Raw genomic sequence first — 16,863 nt, 5'->3', positions numbered from 1 at the left:
AAAGACTGCCAACATGAAAGACATAAATTGCCCACAATCCCATCACTTGAATAAAGCTGTATCTATTTCTGCATATTAACTTCTAGCCTTTGACCCCAGCATTTATACTACAAATTAGGATGCTTCGCATTCAGCTCCTCTTGACACTAATTGGATGGTAAACCATTCAAGAACCTACATTATCTTGATAATCACATTTTCAAGGCTATATAATAATCCATCACCTTGATGTGCTGTAATCTAGTAAAAACATCCTCTACAGATCAACGTTTAAGCCCACCCCAGGTGTTTGTTTTCATAAATAGCACTGCAATAAAAATGTAGACCCGGGCTTCCCTGGCGGCGCAGTGGTTGGGAGTCCGCCTGCCGATGCAGGGGACATGGGTTCGTGCCCCAATCCGAGAGGATCCCACATGCCGTGGAGCGGCTGGGCCGTGGGCCATGGCCGCTGGGCCTGCGCGTCCGGAGCCTGTGCTCCGCAGCGGGAGAGGCCACAGCGGTGAAAGGCCCGCGTACTGCAAAAAAAAAAAAAAAAAAAAAAAAGTAGACCTTTTGCTTATTCTCTTGAGTAATTTGTGATAAGAATTATTATTAGTAGAGTCAATGCTAAATAGTGCCAAATATTGATAATTTCCCAAAAGTTATATATGCCATTTGTAACATTACCAGCATTTAAATAACACTGTGCCACTCCACTATTGAATTTTGTTCCTTAATTTACTAAAGGTAAAACAGTCCTTCAAGGTAGCTTTCATTTCTATCCTGCGCCCTCTCTTTTGTTTCTTTCATAGGAAAGAACTGGCACTAGTAGGAACAGGATGGGTTATATCAATACAAAAACAACATCTGTATTCCTTGGTTGGGGCAAGAAGAGGACTTAAATGCAGAAATCTTGAGAATATGGGAAAAATCACTTAGGTGCACAATGCTTAACCACCTGTAAATTCATGAGTTCTGCTGGGACCGTGTCAGTTAACGGCATAATCAAGCTATGTGCAAACTAAAGTGCACTTCAAATGCTACCCTAGATAAATTAATAGCCATAAAGACTTATGAAGCTGGTCAAAGTACAGTAAACTGGATCTCACAACAAGGTTGAAAGTGCTCTTGACATCACTCTCAAACTTTCCTGTTATTCCTTCTGAAAGAAAATGAGAGTTCATGGACAAGGGCATCCCAGAAGGACCTCTTTCACATTACTGTGTTCCTGGTAAATAGGATGGCAATTCTCCCAGCACTTGCACTTGTTTTCAAACATGAATATTCAAGACCTTTCCAAAAGAACTGGTAAGAGTTGTACAACCAGAAAAGACCGTACAAGAGATTGTGTAAGACATAATGGCAAATGTAATGAATTAGCACATGGTCGCTTTCCTGAAGGTCCAGTCTTGCAAGGGTGTGGTGAAGGGGCACTGAGGGGATTCCTTCATTGGACAGGTGGCTGTAAACCTTTCCCAAACTACCCTGCTAGGCTGTCTCAATTTTAAGCGTGTGTGTGTGTGTGTGTGTGTGTGTGTGTGTGTGTGTGTGTGTGTGTGTGTGTGTGTGTGTGTGTGTGTGTGTGTGTGTGTGTGTATTTTTAAATTCAAGATTCATTCAAAGGTATCAAGTTCTTACAATGTGTTAAAGATACAGAGACAAAGATAGGCAGGTTCTCTATTCTCATAGAGCCTCCAGGGCCTTCCCTGGTGGCGCAGTGGTTAAGAATCCACCTGCCAATGCAGGACACACGGGTTCGAGCCCTGGTCTGGGAAGATCCCACATGCTGGTGGAGCAACTAAGCTCATGCACCACAGCTACCGAGCCTGCACTCTAGAGTCCGCAAGCCACAACTACTGAGCCCGCGTGCCACAACTACTGAAGTCCATGCACCTAGAGGCCGTGCTCTGCAGCAAAAGAAGTCACCGCACTGAGAAGCCGGCGCACCACAACAAAGAGTAGCCTCCGCTCACGGCAACTAGAAGAAGCCCGCACGCAGCAACGAAGACCCAAGGCAGCCATAAATAAATAGATAAATTTATTTTTTTAAAAAAAAGGAACCTCAGAATTTTCTTCATAAACTACAAGGTGCTAGAGAAATGTTTTTATTACTAATGTATATTACTTAACCTCTGATTTAAAAAGGGGTATTTTAATAACTGTCCTGTCTCTTTTTCGGGGGTTATCATAAGGGTCAAATGAGATGTGTTCCATGTAAGCAGTAAAGCACTTAAACATAAGGCACTGTCATTAAAAGCATCGCTTACGATTCTCAAAAGTAAAAGAAAAAAGAGGATAAAGGCCAGAGGGAATCCCAATGTCTAATATTTGGGGAATAGCTAATAAATATAGCCTGATCATGGAAATTTTTGGTTATAAAAACTTACACCTAGAAAGAGCTTTTAAAGATGGGGAAAATGCATATATGTTAAGTGAAGAAACAGTAGGCCCTAATTATATTTTTAAAATATGAAGAAAGAAAATATGCCCAAATATCATCAGTGAATCCCTCCGGTTGGTGAGATTAAAGATAATTGCTTTCCTCCTCTACCCTGTGCAGCACTTTACAGACTCTGAAAGGTATATGTACCTTGGTGATACGGTGAAAAACAGAGCAGAAAAACAGATTAGCAACTCTCTCTTATGATTTATTGCACTTTATACAGTGTCTAACTTGAAACCAATTTACATACTTAATTACATTAAAGCTAAAGATGTTCATATATTTTCAAGGAGTTATGCAAATAGCCCTGACACTTTCTGGAACTGCACCACTTGAACAACTATGAGAACAGTTATTTACATGAGAAGACCTCTAAGGACCCTTCTGACTCCAAGACTGGGATTTCTCTAATCTCAGCTCAAATGCCCCGTAAGAGTTAGGCCCACCTTGCCGCTCTATCACAGTACCTTGTTTTGTATTCTTCGTATCACATATTATTATCTGAAATAATTCTGCTCATTTGCCATTTGTACCCCTCACCCCCTACAGAATATAGGCTCTGGGAGAGTAAGATTGTATCTGCTTTGCCCCCCACTGTATCTCCATCATCTAGCAGACAGTGCCTGGTGCAGCTGGTGTTCACTAAACATTTCTTAAATCAATGTGCCCAAGTCACCTAGCACCCAGTCCTCACCCCCAACGGCATCCCCACCAAGGTCACTCATTTCTCCTGTGCTCCCATCCCTACAATTTAAACTAACCCCCAAAGCATTAATTAACATGAAAATCAAAACAGGAATTCAAAGCTGTAGAGAATCATCAACTATTCTCTAGGCAAAAAGTGGCCACATCTGCTCCACGAGTTCACAGTCTCACTGAAGCAGAGCTAAGGATCAATATGCAAAACTCCAAAGCTTTGGAGTTTTTCCGCAGCCTCTTCTCAATTAATTCTAGCCGCACCCACCTCGCCTTCCTGTCCAATAGACAGATAGCTGTGCCATAGCACAGCTCTCCTTCCATACGGAGCCTGAGCTAGGCAAAATGGAGCAGGCTCCCTCAAGCCACACAGCTCAGGAGTGCTGGAAGACCGCAACTGCAGCAGAGAATAGAGGAGACAAGCAAGCTCACAGGCATGCAGGAGGGGCATCGGTCAGAACAGGCTCCAAGGATCCTTCACAGTTTTAAAAAGTATTGAGGACTTCAGTATGTGAGTTAATGAGGGTTATGGCTATTGACACTTATCATACTGGAAATTAAAACAAATTCTTAAAACATTTATTTTAAATAAGTTATTTATTCGTTTAAAAATAACAATAATGAGGGCTTCCCTGGTGGCGCAGTGGTTGGGAGTCCGCCTGCCGATGCAGAGGACACGGGTTCGTGCCCTGGTCTGGGAAGATCCCGCATGCCGCAGAGCGGCTGGGCCCGTGAGCCATGGCCGCTAGGCCTGCGCGTCTGGAGCCTGTGCTCCGCAACGGGAGAGGCCACAACCCGCAAAAAAAAAAAAAAGAAAGAAAGAAAGAAAGAAAATAACAATAATGAACCCATTACATGTCAACAGTTTTTCATGTGTGTGTGTGTGGAAAAATGTTTTTCAAAACAAAAAAATATATTTGGTGAGATGAGAAAATGTTTTTACATTTCTGAAAATGTTTTTAATGTCTGGCTTGATGGAAAACAGCTGGATTCTCACAACTCCCTCTACATCCAATTTATTGCAATACATTGTTCAGGTTGAAGCTTATGAAGAAAATCTACCTCACACAAATGTCCAGTTGGAAACAGGAGCATTTTAATGGCTCTTCCAGATAATTATGGATAACCTTCTTTGATACTACTTCAAAACTTGACAAGTATAGTTTCTTAAAAGTTCACTGCAAATGGTGCAGCCTCTTTGGAAAACAGCCTGGCAGTTCCTCAAAAAGTTAAACAGAGTTACCAAGTGACCCATCAATTCCACTCCTAGGACCATACTCAAGAAAACTGAAAACATATTTCCAAACAAAACCTTGTACACCAATGTCCATGGCAGCCCTAGTCATAACAGCCAAAAGGCAGATACAAGCCAAGTCTCCATCAAATGATGATGGCTAAACAAAATGTGTTAGACGCCTACAACGGCGTATTATTCAGACAAAAAAATGAAGTACTAATACATGCGACAACATGGATGAGACTTGAAAACTGGCTTTTAACTGAAAGAAGACAGACACAGAAGACCACATAGTGTATGTCTCCATTTATATGAAATGTCCAGAATACATAAATCCATGGAGACAGAAAGTTGACTAGTGGTTGCCAGGGGCTTTATGGGCAGGGATAGAGTGTAGTTATAGCTAACGTGTTTCTTAGGCAGTGGGGGAATCAGATCCAGAAAAATCTGCAAAACAAAATTGTTGCCGAAAGTTTCAGGGGATTCACGATCACCCACACACACGCACATACACACACCCCTAGGACTGTAGTCACGGATCACAAGTTTAAAAAAAAAAAAAAAAGATACATGGGGAAAAAAAAAAAGAACAAGGTACACCAGAGTACTTAAAAGGCATTTGTAGGAGGAATTCCCTGGTGGTCCAGTGGTTAGGACTATGCACTTTCACTGCTGAGGGTACGGGTTCGATCCCTGGTCAGGGAACTAAGATCCCACAAGCCCCGCGGTGCAGCCAAAAAAAAAAAAAAAAGTGGTTGTAGGGAAAGTCACAGTGTAGACAGCATCTGAGTCAGACAGAAAAAATTAGTAGGCGTGTGCCAGGCTGGGAAGAAAGGAAAAGTCACCCCGATTAAAAAGATGTGATTGTTTGTTCAACCAATATCTGAATACCCATGAAGTGCCTGGCAGTATTCTAGGGACTGGGATTCTATGAACAACACAGACAAGGTCTTTGGTCTCCACAAAATTACGTTCTAGAAGGGAGAGTGAGGGGAGACAGATAAACAAGTAAATGATCCAGAAATGCTCAGTAAGTGATGCTTACCGCAAAGAAATAAAGCAGGATTATTGGCAAGGAACTGAAGTCACTGAGATTGTGTCACCTGGTGTGACATGGAGCAGTAATCGTTAGCCTCACCTGAACTGACAAAAAAAAAAAAAAAAAAACCCCACTCACAATGCAGAGATCCTGGAACGGGTGTCTGGAGTTTTATCTGAGTGCAACAGGAACCCAAAGAAGAACTATACACAAGGGAGTGCTGGGATTTTTTTTTTCTTTCTTTCTTTTCAGATTATCACTCCTCCTGCTGGGTAGAGAATAGACTGTAGGATAAGAAAGGAAGCAGGGCTTCCCTGGTGGTGCAGTGGTTGGGAGTCCGCCTGCCGATTCAGGGGACGCGGGTTCGTGCCCCGGTCCGGGAAGATCCCACATGCCGCGGAGCGGCTGGGCCCGTGAGCCGTGGCCGCTGAGCCTGTGCTCCACAACGGGAGAGGCCACAGCAGTGAGAGGCCCGCGTACCGCAAAAAAAAAAAGCAGAGACCTGTTGGTGGGCTACTACAGCAGTCCAGACAGGGAAAAGCATAAGGTATCTGTGGCTGGGGAATGGTAGTGCCACTCACTGAGGCTGGGAAGACTGGAGAGGAAGTGGTGGTGGAGAATCAGGAGTTCTGTTTTGGCCAAGTATGAGGAGCCGACAACGCACTCAAAAAGGGACGTCAAGCAAGCAACGGGATATAAGAACCTTGTGGTTTCTGGATAGGTCTAGGCTGGCGTTAGAAATCAGGACAGCAACAGCATACAGCTGGTATTTAAACCAATGGTGCTAGAGATGAGCTGGGTCAGCTGGGAGGAAGGTAGAAGGCTGAGTCCGGGGTCACTACGGCACCCACCTGACAGGGAAGGAACAACACGTGGCCATGAGCAGGTGTCTGCAAGTTGTGAAAACACAAGTGCAAGCACTTAGTCTGCATGAATGTCACCAACGCATTCCAGTCACCAGAAGAGGCTTACAACACTCAGCCTCTCTGTTAGCCTGAGGTGAGAGGTGGGATATGGTCCCCTAAGTTTCCATTTTACAATCTCCTAAAACTAAGGTGACCATATCATTTAGTATTTCTTTTCTATTCATTGACTAATTTTATACGAATATGACCCCTGAGAATGAAAAGGGGAGCTTTTCTAACTCCATCAGCGCAAGAGCATAAACCACGGTTGTCCCGGGTACACCCTGGCATATGCTCACCCTTTCTAAAAACCTAAACGCCTGAACTGGACTTCTAAACGAAGGGACAGTGCTCTGGGTAACATTTCCCACCAAAGCATCCTGCCTTTTTTCTCCCCCAAATTCGCACAGAGAAGAAAAACTAAGCGAATGGGGAGGTGAAAAGAAAATTCCACCAACCACGTTATGCACAGAAAGAGCACCTCGTGGGTCCTGAGGCGTCTCCCTGCCGGACAACCGAGCCCCTAAATTAAATGAAAACCAGGCACACCAGCGCTGGCTTCGTAGCTCAGCTGGGCATCTTACTGGCCCAGGCATCTCCACCTTTCCCAGTCTCGAGTTCCCCCGCTGGATCCCGGAGACACCGCCCCCCAGAACGGCCGCGAGGAGAAGGCAGAAATGCTCGCCCCCGCTCAGCACTCGGCCTGGCAGGTAGGAGGCAAGGAGACGGCCCTCAGGGTGATAACAAGCACAGCGTTAAGGGCCCACAGCACCGGGTTCGAGTCCCAGCTCTGCCCCTGGCCTACCAACGAAATGGGCGGGTCCCTTCGCCCGTCCTCAGCCCCGGGACACGAACGCCCACCTCTCCGGACCAGGCGGCCCGGCGCACCGGACACTCGGGCAGCGCGGCTGCAGAGGCAGTTTCCCTCACCCGGGGAGGGAGGGCGGCCACTGACCTGCTTGAAGGTGCTGGTGAGGAAGTAGACGAGCGAGAGCCCGAAGACCAGGGCGAGCACCCACCTCTTCCGCAGGAGCCGCCGCCACACCATGGCCGCCAGGTTCACCATCCCGGCGCGGAGCGGGACAGGCCCGGGGCCCGGGCGGCATGGCCCCTACGCGGCCGGCAGCCCCATGGCTCGCGGCGGGCGCCGGCCCCGCGGCCCTCAGCCCAGCCAGCTCCCGTCAGCCACCCCGCGCCTCCCCACGTGACCTCGCACTGCCTCCACACCTCGCGCGTCACCCGCCGGCCTCCCTCGGCCTCCTCTTCATTGGTCCCTGCAGAGCGGCGGCTTCCTATTGGCTGAATTCCGTGAAGGGGGCGGGCAATCGTGTGCGTGCGGCCGGTGGAGTTGTTGCCCGGGTCTCAGCGCCGGGCGCAGCGACCTGAGAAAGAACCTGAGGAGAGGCCGGAAGCACTCGGAAGTCAGGTGCTCCCCGGGCCCCGCGAGTGATTGGCTTGGGAGCACGAGAATGATGCCGCTGTGATTGCCGAATCGTCTGGGCAGGTAAAAAGAGAACATTATTTTTCCCCCCGGTATGGTCAGCGTAATCTCCTGCCCTTGCAGTCCTGGGGCGTTTTGCGGTAAACTTTGGTTGCAGGAATGAAAAACGCTTGCAGCATTGTATACGGAGCGCACCTGCCTGCTTCCAGTGCAAGTGATGCAGGAGATGCTCTCTTGCGTGCATTTCGGTGCAGTCATATAACGGCTCGGGGGTGCAACTTAAAACCTCTCATACATTGAAAACTCTGGTGAAATCCTCCTTTGGGATGGAGCGCGATGTATGGAGCAGAGGGTAAAAAGGCATTTCATTCAATCATTCAGATGCATCCCACGTGCAAACGTTTTATTACAGAATTCGATATTGGAATAATTATGTACGGCCTGCTGCCAACACAGGACCTGAAGCCCCTTCGAAAGCAAGCATCTGAAAGTGGAATCTTGGGTATTTTATTTAGGGGGCTGTGTCAAATTTATGGATGGAAACTTGAGATTCTGTATTTTATTTTCCCCAAGGATTTGCAGGCGCTGGGGAATCATTGCGGGGGGAGGGGACATTAAGGCGAGATTGCAAGTTCTTGAAACATATTTAGGGGATGAGCTTTCTTTCATATAAGAAGATGGTGCTACTGACCCATTTTTGGGCTGATTTTCCAAATGAGAAAGAAGGCTTAGCTGGTGGGTTGTCTCGCTAATCAGTGGCCCTGGTAACACCAATGCTGTCCCCTGAAGAAGGCTGGTCAGGATCAGGAAGTCACTCAACAACACGTTATGGCACCCTGAACTAAGAGCGCCATCTTTGGTCCTGGTACAAAAAAATATATTCAAGGAAGCGAAACCAACTCATGAAAAGTCTCTGGCCTTTATTTCCTCTCTAGAGTGAGAGGTCAGGGAGGGAACAAGGGATGTAGAAAAAGGTAAGTGAGACCCATTGATGTTTTGCTTATTGAATAAATACTTGTTGAGTGCTACTTTATGCCAGGCAGAGTTCTAGATGTGGAAGCAGAAGGGCAGACCAGGCAGACCGATCGTGTCTTTTGTGGCATTCGCATTCTAATGGAGGACAGGCCATAAATAAATATGCAAACATGTAAATAAATGATAAGTGCTATGAAGAAGGTAAAACAGGGCAATGTATGTTGGGTCAGGAGGGTGAGAGGAGAAGGCCTCTGGAAGGAGGTGACATTTGTCCTGAGGGAGCTAGCCAGAAGGAAGAGCATTCTAGGGAGAGGGAACAGCAAGTAAAAAGGCCCGGAGGCAGGGACAAGCTGGCACGTTTGAAAAATGAAAAGGCCAGTGTGGTTGGAGGAGAGTGGAGACAAATGAGATTGGGAACAGGTGAGGCCTGCTGGCCAGGAACAGAACTTGAATTTTATTCTGATTGCAGTGGGTAGCCTGCGGAGGGCCTTAAACATATTTTCTGTATTCCCCAATCACGACTCAGAGTTTGACAATAGGACAAGATATTAATACATTCAGATCATAACGGTCCTCAGGAGTCCCAACAAGGTATCAGTGGAAGGCCAACAAGGGACAAGGAGGCAACAGAACCACCTGCTTATAACTACCCATGAAGCCCTAAGACTTATTCTCAGGTTCAAGGCATCCCGTGGACTATTCACTTAAGTGTTCTATTCCATCCAGGGTTTGGAGCCTCTGGTAAGCTCCTGTGACCCGTGCATCCCTTTGCAGAGGAAGAAGAGGGAGAGGCCTGCTTTCTCTGGAATCCAGTGGTCACATCCCCACCTGAATGCCCACCTCAGGTGTCGTCAACATGGAGTTCTGAAGTCCCTGTGGTTCCTCACAGTGAACCAGGTGACGTGTCTCCATGAGAATTCAGATCTTCATTACCACTGTGTTAAATGTGAGGGCTGGAAGGAAGCTTTGGGTTTGGACACTTCACCCCTCTCCCATTTAACCTATGGGGAGTCTGAGGCCACAGAGAGGTTACCGATTTGTCCAGGGTCACACAGCAAATTAGGGGTGGCATCGGTCCAGGATCCATGTTTCCTTACTGTCAGTCTGCTGCTCACTTGACCTCCTCCAGCACCTCTTTGCTTTACAGTTCACTTCTTTCTCCTCTGACATGAGAACTTCCTCCACCTCTGGTCTCATCCTTCTCATCCATGAAATGGGCTGATGACACTTTCTTCATGGGACGGGATGTTGATTTGAGGGTTGAATGGCATAACAGACTGAAACACAGTTTGCAAAATGTCAGAGAGCTCTAGGGAAGTAAGATACAAGTAGTACTTGTTTATGGTTACCACGGTGATCTGACAGGCACTGAGAATATTGGGAGACTCTGGCTCATGCATGTGTTGACTTTTAGGTCTTAAGGAAAATGCAGAGACGCCACAGCAGCAACACGGATAACGTTCCACCTGAAAGGTAGGCATCCCCTCATTCCATCTGAGGCTCTGAGCTTCAGGTGGTGAAGGGCAACCCCAAACTGGATGGAGTAATACCTGCCCCTCAGGGCTACTTGTTAGAAGAGCAGAGGAGATCTGATTGGAAACTGCTTTGCACGGCAATGGCCTCATATTCTCAACACGTGACAGCTTGCTGTTGCTCTTATGGTAATTCTCAAAGCCTGTGCAAACAGTGATCCACTTGACTCATTGTATCAATGATTGTACCCAGGGGATTTTAATTTATAGAGGTGTCTGAGTGGCAACATGGAGAGGCGGATGACATTGAAAGAAGATTTTTATTACTTGCATCTTCCAAGAGAAGGGGGCATGTCGCCCTATGCAGGGCCACATGGGGAAGCACCGGGGTCAGCCAGGAGGCAGAAAGGAGCAAAGGGAAAGCATAGGTCATAGCTTTTATTGTATTTTCCACACAGAGTAAGGCAGGGGAGGGGAAACAGCTTACGATTGACTAGTTTGAATAATGTTGGTGGGCTGTAGGCTGTAGGAGTGGTCTCTAGTTGTCTGTACCTGGCCCTGAGTGATTTCGGGCAAAGGAAATATTGGCTGAGAATGTGAATTAGATAAAGGAGGTGGTTGGGGATGTGAGCTCTGGATCACAGGGGAGTTGTAAACAACTTTGGCCGTTAGTTTGACCCTATAATATGTAGATGCCAAAGAGACAAGTACAGAATCTAAGAAAACGCAGTTAAAACACTAATAAGCTAGAACTTCCATCTACTTAAGTCAAAGAGAGTACAGACCGTGGGGACCTGTTCTCAGGTTGTGACAGTCTCCCAGCCACAACCCCTTCACCATGCTGCACCGTACATCCAAGGAACAGGCAGCCAAGCTTTTCCTCCTGTGCAGCCCATTTCAAGTCCCCTGCAACTCTTGAGATTGGCCGCACAATCACAGAGTACCCACCAGTCCAGTATTGAGTTTTCCTTCAAGCCTGCCTGTTCTGCAGGGAAGGACACTGGCCTTAAGTCATACAACCCTTGGCCAAAATCCCAGCTCAGCCACTTCCCCCTTTGCTGCTTTTGGCAAGCACCTTCGCCTCTAGGCCTCAGTTTCCCCATCCATAAATGGCAGATAACAAAACTCAGGTTTGCTTATGAATGAGTGAATGAGTGAAGATGCACAAACACGGAACCCGGCATCTAATAAGCATGGCTGTTGGAGCTTTCCCAGCCTCTGAAGACAGAATTACTCTTTGCTCTCAAATGAACGGTGAGGTCTTTGAGGACAGAGGCCATGCTGGAGAAATAATGGCCACTGTGTATTGTGTGCTTATTTGTGTCATCCTCACATTAGCCTGTGGAAATGAGGACTGTTTTTATCACCATTTTATCAATGAGGAAACTGGGGCTCAGAGAGGGTAAGTAACCTGAAGTCACAAAGCCAGGAAGTGGCAGGACTGAGATTCAGGCCCTGGTCCATTTGACCCCTGCAAAGTCTGTGCTTTGAGTTACCACATTTCATCTGCCTCCTATCTGGGTGGATTCACTCTTCTCCCGGGCTACCTCATGTTCTAGCCTTTAAGTAGTTAAGTTGGAAGCTCAGCCTCTGCCCCTCAAGGAATATTCTTTCCCGTTTAGGCCCAGAGAAGGGAGGCCAGCTATAAAAAGGTCCTTGGTGGGTTGAGTCTTCCCTGGTTGTTGTACTGCAGGCCCCCTGAGCCCAGTGGACTCAGAGTGCTGGCAAGCTCAAGGCAGACAGGAGGCTTTCCAGGTCCCTGTGGGACGGTGGGGGAGAGAGGGTGGCCACTGTGGGCACCTGCCAGGACTCCTGCTTTCTGAGCTCAGCTTCTTGAAGTGCAGAAAAAGCTCAAGACCCCTTGATGATCGTAGCCATGGTGTTAGTTGTTGTTGTCATTATTAATACTATCTTTATTATTATCCCAAACCCAAGAGAATAGGACCACACATTTCCTGGGCTTTTGGAGCCAGGAGGGATGGGCCATGGGAGGTAGGGGGGTGGGTAACCATCTTCAAGTTCCCTCCCTTGCTGGGGTGTAAACCTGGTGGTTTATGATAACTTACCCCCAGCTCAAGTTTGTAAGGCCAGCGAAGCCAACCCCAAGATTTCTCCAGACCGGCATCTCCCCTGCTGGGTTTCAGAGGTATTCTACAAGATTGAATAGGTTTTCCATGGAAGAAAATAATCCCATGGTCAAATAAGTTTGGGAAACACTAGGTTTAACAAAGTTAATTGTTTCAGTTGCAGGCCTTCTCAGAGCCTTTAGTATGCTTATTCATTCATTCTTTCAAATAATATTGAGCATGTTCTGTTGCGAGGTGCATTGTGCTGGGTAGTGGTAATCCAATGGGGAGCAAACAGTCATGGTCTTTGACCTTACGGAGCAGGGCCCAGTCTCAAGTTCCGTTCTCTGTGCTGACTGCATGTTAGAATCACCCGGAAGGCTCTGAAGAAATAGGGGTGCTGAGGCCCAACCCGCAAGATTTTGATTCAGTTGGTCAACTGGGTCCAGGGCACCTGTATTTTTCAAAAGCTCCCTCGAGTTATTATAATGTACACCCAGGGTTGAGAGTCACAGATAAGGAGTAAAACAATAAATATGATCAGTCCTGTGCAGTGAGGACAAAGGGCAAGGGGACTGTCACTGTCCAGGAGGCAGGCAAGGCTCCACCAAGCAAGAGAGATTTTTAGCCAAAATCTGAGGGATGAGCATAAGTTACCTAGGTGGGACAGGGTGGGGCTGGGGGACAGCCCATGAAGGGGATGGCCTGGGCAAAGGCCCTGCCGTAGGAAGCCCCTGGGCAGTGAGAGAAGGCCACATGGTGAGATTGGAGTTCAGGGCAAGATAATCCAAGATATCTGGCAAGTTCATCTCTCTGAGCCTCAGTTTCTTTTTCTGTAAAATGGAAATGATATTAGTCCCTATCTATAGGGTTTATCTGAGACTGCAGGAAGGAGTTTAGAATGGGAAGCCCTTTTAGTGGGTTAGTGAAATAATCAAATACATGGGTTTTTTTGGGTTTTTTTAATGCACCCTTGTCTCTGAGTGAAGAATAGATTACATAAGGTCAAGTGTGAAAGCACTGTCAAACCTCCCCTGCAGCCTCCCTCTGGGGCCATTTTGTGCCTGGATGGTCACCAGCATACTTTTTTTTTATTATGATTAATGTATTTATTTATGGCTGCGTTGCGTCTTTGTTGCTGCGTGCAGGGTTTCTTTAGGTGTGGAGAGCAGGGGCTACTGTTCGTTGCGGTGCGGGGGCTACTCTGTTGCGGTGCGGGGGCTTCTCATTGCGATGGCTTCTCTTGTTGCGGAGCACGGGCTCTAGGCACACAGGCTTCAGTAGTTGTGGCTCACGGGCTCTAGAGCGCAGGCTCAGTAGTTGTGGCACGTGGGCTTTGTTGCTCTGCGGCATGTGGGATCTTCCTGGACCAGGGCTTGAACCCGTGTCCCCTTCATTGGCAGGCGGATTCTAAACCACTGCACCACCAGAGAAGCCCGATAACTAGCATACTTTTATTAAGCACCTGGGTTGTATGCCCTGGGTTGTGGGGTCCACAGGATGCGTGGAACTCAGCACTCACTTTCAGTAAACTCAGGATGTATTTAGAGTACCATAGGGGTCTGTGGAGTTTCCTTGGGAACCCTACTCTGGGGTGAGATAAGGAAGGGAGGGTGGCTCTTTGCCCCTCCCACTGACACAGCACATTGAGCTAATCAGCTCCACCTGTTGTGTAGACTGATTCCATTTGAAAAGGACAAGCCCAAGAGAAGACACATGACATCCAGACTCTGGGGCATGGTGTTCATGGGAAAGTGCACCCAGCTTGGGGCTCACCATTCTCGGAAGGGTAACTCTAGGCTCTCTGCTCCTCCAGCAATGGCTCTGAAAGAGCATCAGCATCCTTTACCTGATTCCAGTACAACAGGCCTGTGCTTGGAACTAGAAATGGCAGTTAGCCCTGGAGGTTTTCCATAGGGATTAGAGATAATAGTTCCCATTTACTAAGTGCCAGGTACACTGAAAGGGGTATTCTAAATTTGATCCCCAGGAATTCTATGCATGAATGGTGTTCATACCCATTTTCCAGGTGAGAAAACTGAGTGTAGGATTGTTAAGACCCCTGGGAAGGGTGGAGCTAGGGTTCAAATGTGGGCTTCTCCAATTAAATCTTCTTCCCATTACTTTCTGCTGCCCTCCAAATACCAGTTGTGACCAAGGTGGATCCTCTTGGGAACTGGGAATCATTGAACTTGGAGATTACAGAACCAGGGGTACCTGAGTTTCTGAGGTTATTCTAGAATCAGAGGACTCTGCGCTCCCTTTTCAGTAAAGTATAGTGGTTGAGAAAGCAGGCTCCAGAGGTAGCCTTGCTGGGTTTGACTCTTCCCTGTTCCATACCTTACCAGCTGTGTGATCCTGGACAAGTTACTTTGTTCTGTGCCTCAGTTTCTTGATCTGTAAGATGGTATTATTAGTACCTAGTTCACAGGGTTGATAGGAAGATTTAATGAGTTAATTAACGGAAAGCACTTAGAAAAGTATCTGGCACATAGTAAAATTTCAGTAAAGATTATGACCCTATTGCTATTATTACCTATATTAGTTTGCTAGGGCTGCAGGGTGACAAGGTATCACAGTCTAGGTGGCTTAAACTACAGAAATTTATTTTCTACAATTCGGGAGGCTGGAGGTCCAAGATCAAGGCATCGGCAGGGTTGGTTTCCTCTGAGGCCTCTCTTCTTGGCTCACAGATGGACACCTCTCTGTGTCTTCACATCGTCTTCCCTCCCGCGTGTCTGTGTCCAAATTTCCTCCTCTTATAAGGACACCAGTCATATTGGGTTAAGGCTGGCCCTAATGATCTCATTTTCACTTAGCTCTGCAAAGCCCTGTCTTCAAAAACTGTCACAGGCTGAGGTACTGGGGGTTAGGGTCTCAACATATGATTTTCCTGGGGCAGGGGCCCCAATTCGGCCCATAACATCATTGATAGGGTCATTTGCCCCCCATCCTCCACTGCCTGACGTGGTGGGGGCTTTCTCCTCCCTTCTGGCCCAGAAATCGCAGTCAAGCGCTCAGCTCTGAGGCGAGTGTGGACGAAGGCGGAGTCTTTGAGAGTCTGAAGGCAGAAGCAGCCTCCCCGCCAGCGCTCTTCTCCGGCTTATCGGGCCTCCCGACAGGCAGCCTCCCTGCCACCCCTTTCCCGTCCAGCCTGGTGTTGGGGGCCGCGGCGGGCGGCGGGGACGTGTTCCTCCAGATGCCCACATCCAGGGAGGAAGGTGGGGGCCGCGGAGAGGGGGGCGCCTACCACCACCGCCAGCCCCACCACCACTTCCACCACGGCGGCCACCGCGGGGGCTCCCTGCTGCAGCACGTGGGCGGGGACCACCGCGCGCACTCCGACGAGGCGGGCGACGAGCAGCCGGGGACGCCTGCCCCGGCCCTGTCCGAGCTGAAGGCCGTGATCTGCTGGCTCCAGAAAGGGCTGCCTTTCATCCTCATCCTCCTGGCCAAAGTGTGCTTCCAGCATAAGCTTGGTGAGTGTGGAGGGGTGCAGGGCTCAAAGACTGCCGCCCCACCCGTTGGGTAGGGGGACGGGGTCTCCATCCCAAGTGCCAGGGGAAGGCAGTAGAGGTCCTTATGGTGCAAAGTCCTTAAGAGTCCAGGATTCTGAGTCAGACCTGGGTTCAAATCCTGGCCGACTAGCTGTGTGACTTGGGGCAAGCCACTCGTATTCTTTGAGTCTCAGATTCGTCATCTCTCCAGCGGGGTTGTGGTAGAAACTTCCACAGCTGGTTGGGTGATGTGAAGGAATAGAGTGTACCACCCCGGAGTTCAGACTGCTTGGGTCTGAACCTGGGCTCTGCCCGCTTCCTAGCTGTGTGACGCTGGGTGCATTATTTAACCTCTCTGTGCCTCAGTCCAATCATCCATAAAATGGGGGTTAAAATAGCATGTGTACTATTACAAATACTATTACATATGTATTATAGCTATACATAGACTCTAATAGTATGTTACAGATACTATCATAGTATATGAACAGCATCTGCCTTCGTGAGATTGAGTGAGGTTAAATGAGTGAGCATACGTAAAGCACTTAGGACAGTGCCTGGCAGAGAGTAAGTGCTATGCAAGTGTAGATTATTATTTTTATTATATTCATTACTAATACATGTAAGATACTTAACATAGAACCCTGCACACAGCAAGTGCTCAGTAAATACTACCTATTATTATTATTATTATTAGGAAGCAAGATAATGATTCATAAAGTGCTTAGCCTAGTACCTGACACACACTTAACATTCAATAAATGTGGTTTCTGGTCCACTGTTGTTATTACCTGTTACATACTGTTATTAGATCATGATGTTGCTGTGCCCTGGAGAGTTTAGGCTATTGTTTTTATCTTATGGTAGAAGTTACAGTACTAGTTACTATCTCATGGCTTATCACATCCCACAAGAGATATCTAGAGGAGTTTAGGCCATCATTTGTGTCTCATTTGCCCCTTTCTGGTGGGTTCCAGCTGCCTCAGATCACTCCTTCCTTTTTGGGGTGCTACCATGTCAGTCCCTCCCTTTTTATTCCTAGAAATGGAACCTGGCGTGTTCTCCCTTACCGTGAATTCCTGCAAACTCACCACTAATTTTCATTCTCAAGTT

General features: G+C 47.6%; 2 protein-coding genes across 13 annotated transcripts in view; one reads left to right on the top strand and one right to left on the bottom strand.

Moving 5' to 3' along the window:
- Positions 1–7,481, bottom strand: part of SPRING1 (SREBF pathway regulator in golgi 1) — a 127,561-nt gene extending 120,080 nt beyond the window's left edge. For 5 of the 9 annotated variants that reach the window (XR_009534541.1, XR_009534542.1, XM_060119227.1 and 2 more), the window contains exon 1: positions 7,255–7,481. Coding sequence is in view for 7 of the 9 variants with exons in the window: in XM_060119227.1 (XP_059975210.1) it covers positions 7,255–7,365 (111 nt within the window). In the remaining 2 variants the exon portion in view is untranslated. The remainder of the gene's footprint in view (positions 1–7,254) is intronic. The other 4 variants (XM_060119228.1, XM_060119229.1, XM_060119230.1 and 1 more) reach the window with 1 other exon arrangement.
- A 164-nt stretch (positions 7,482–7,645) lies between these two features.
- Positions 7,646–16,863, top strand: part of RNFT2 (ring finger protein, transmembrane 2) — a 64,495-nt gene continuing 55,277 nt past the window's right edge. For 3 of the 4 annotated variants that reach the window (XM_060118857.1, XM_060118854.1, XM_060118856.1), the window contains exons 1-4: positions 7,646–7,803; positions 9,490–9,612; positions 10,130–10,188; positions 15,254–15,732. In XM_060118857.1, the coding sequence (XP_059974840.1) occupies positions 10,142–10,188; positions 15,254–15,732 (526 nt within the window). In that variant the 5' untranslated portion in view covers positions 7,646–7,803; positions 9,490–9,612; positions 10,130–10,141. The remainder of the gene's footprint in view (positions 7,804–9,489; positions 9,613–10,129; positions 10,189–15,253; positions 15,733–16,863) is intronic. The other variant, XM_060118855.1, reaches the window with a different exon arrangement.

This window comes from Mesoplodon densirostris, chromosome 15 (genome assembly GCF_025265405.1).
Source record: "Mesoplodon densirostris isolate mMesDen1 chromosome 15, mMesDen1 primary haplotype, whole genome shotgun sequence".
In the NCBI taxonomy this organism is placed as follows: Eukaryota; Metazoa; Chordata; class Mammalia; order Artiodactyla; family Ziphiidae; genus Mesoplodon; species Mesoplodon densirostris.
Note: the sequence above shows the minus strand (reverse complement) of the source record. Positions and strands in the feature narration are given on the sequence as shown.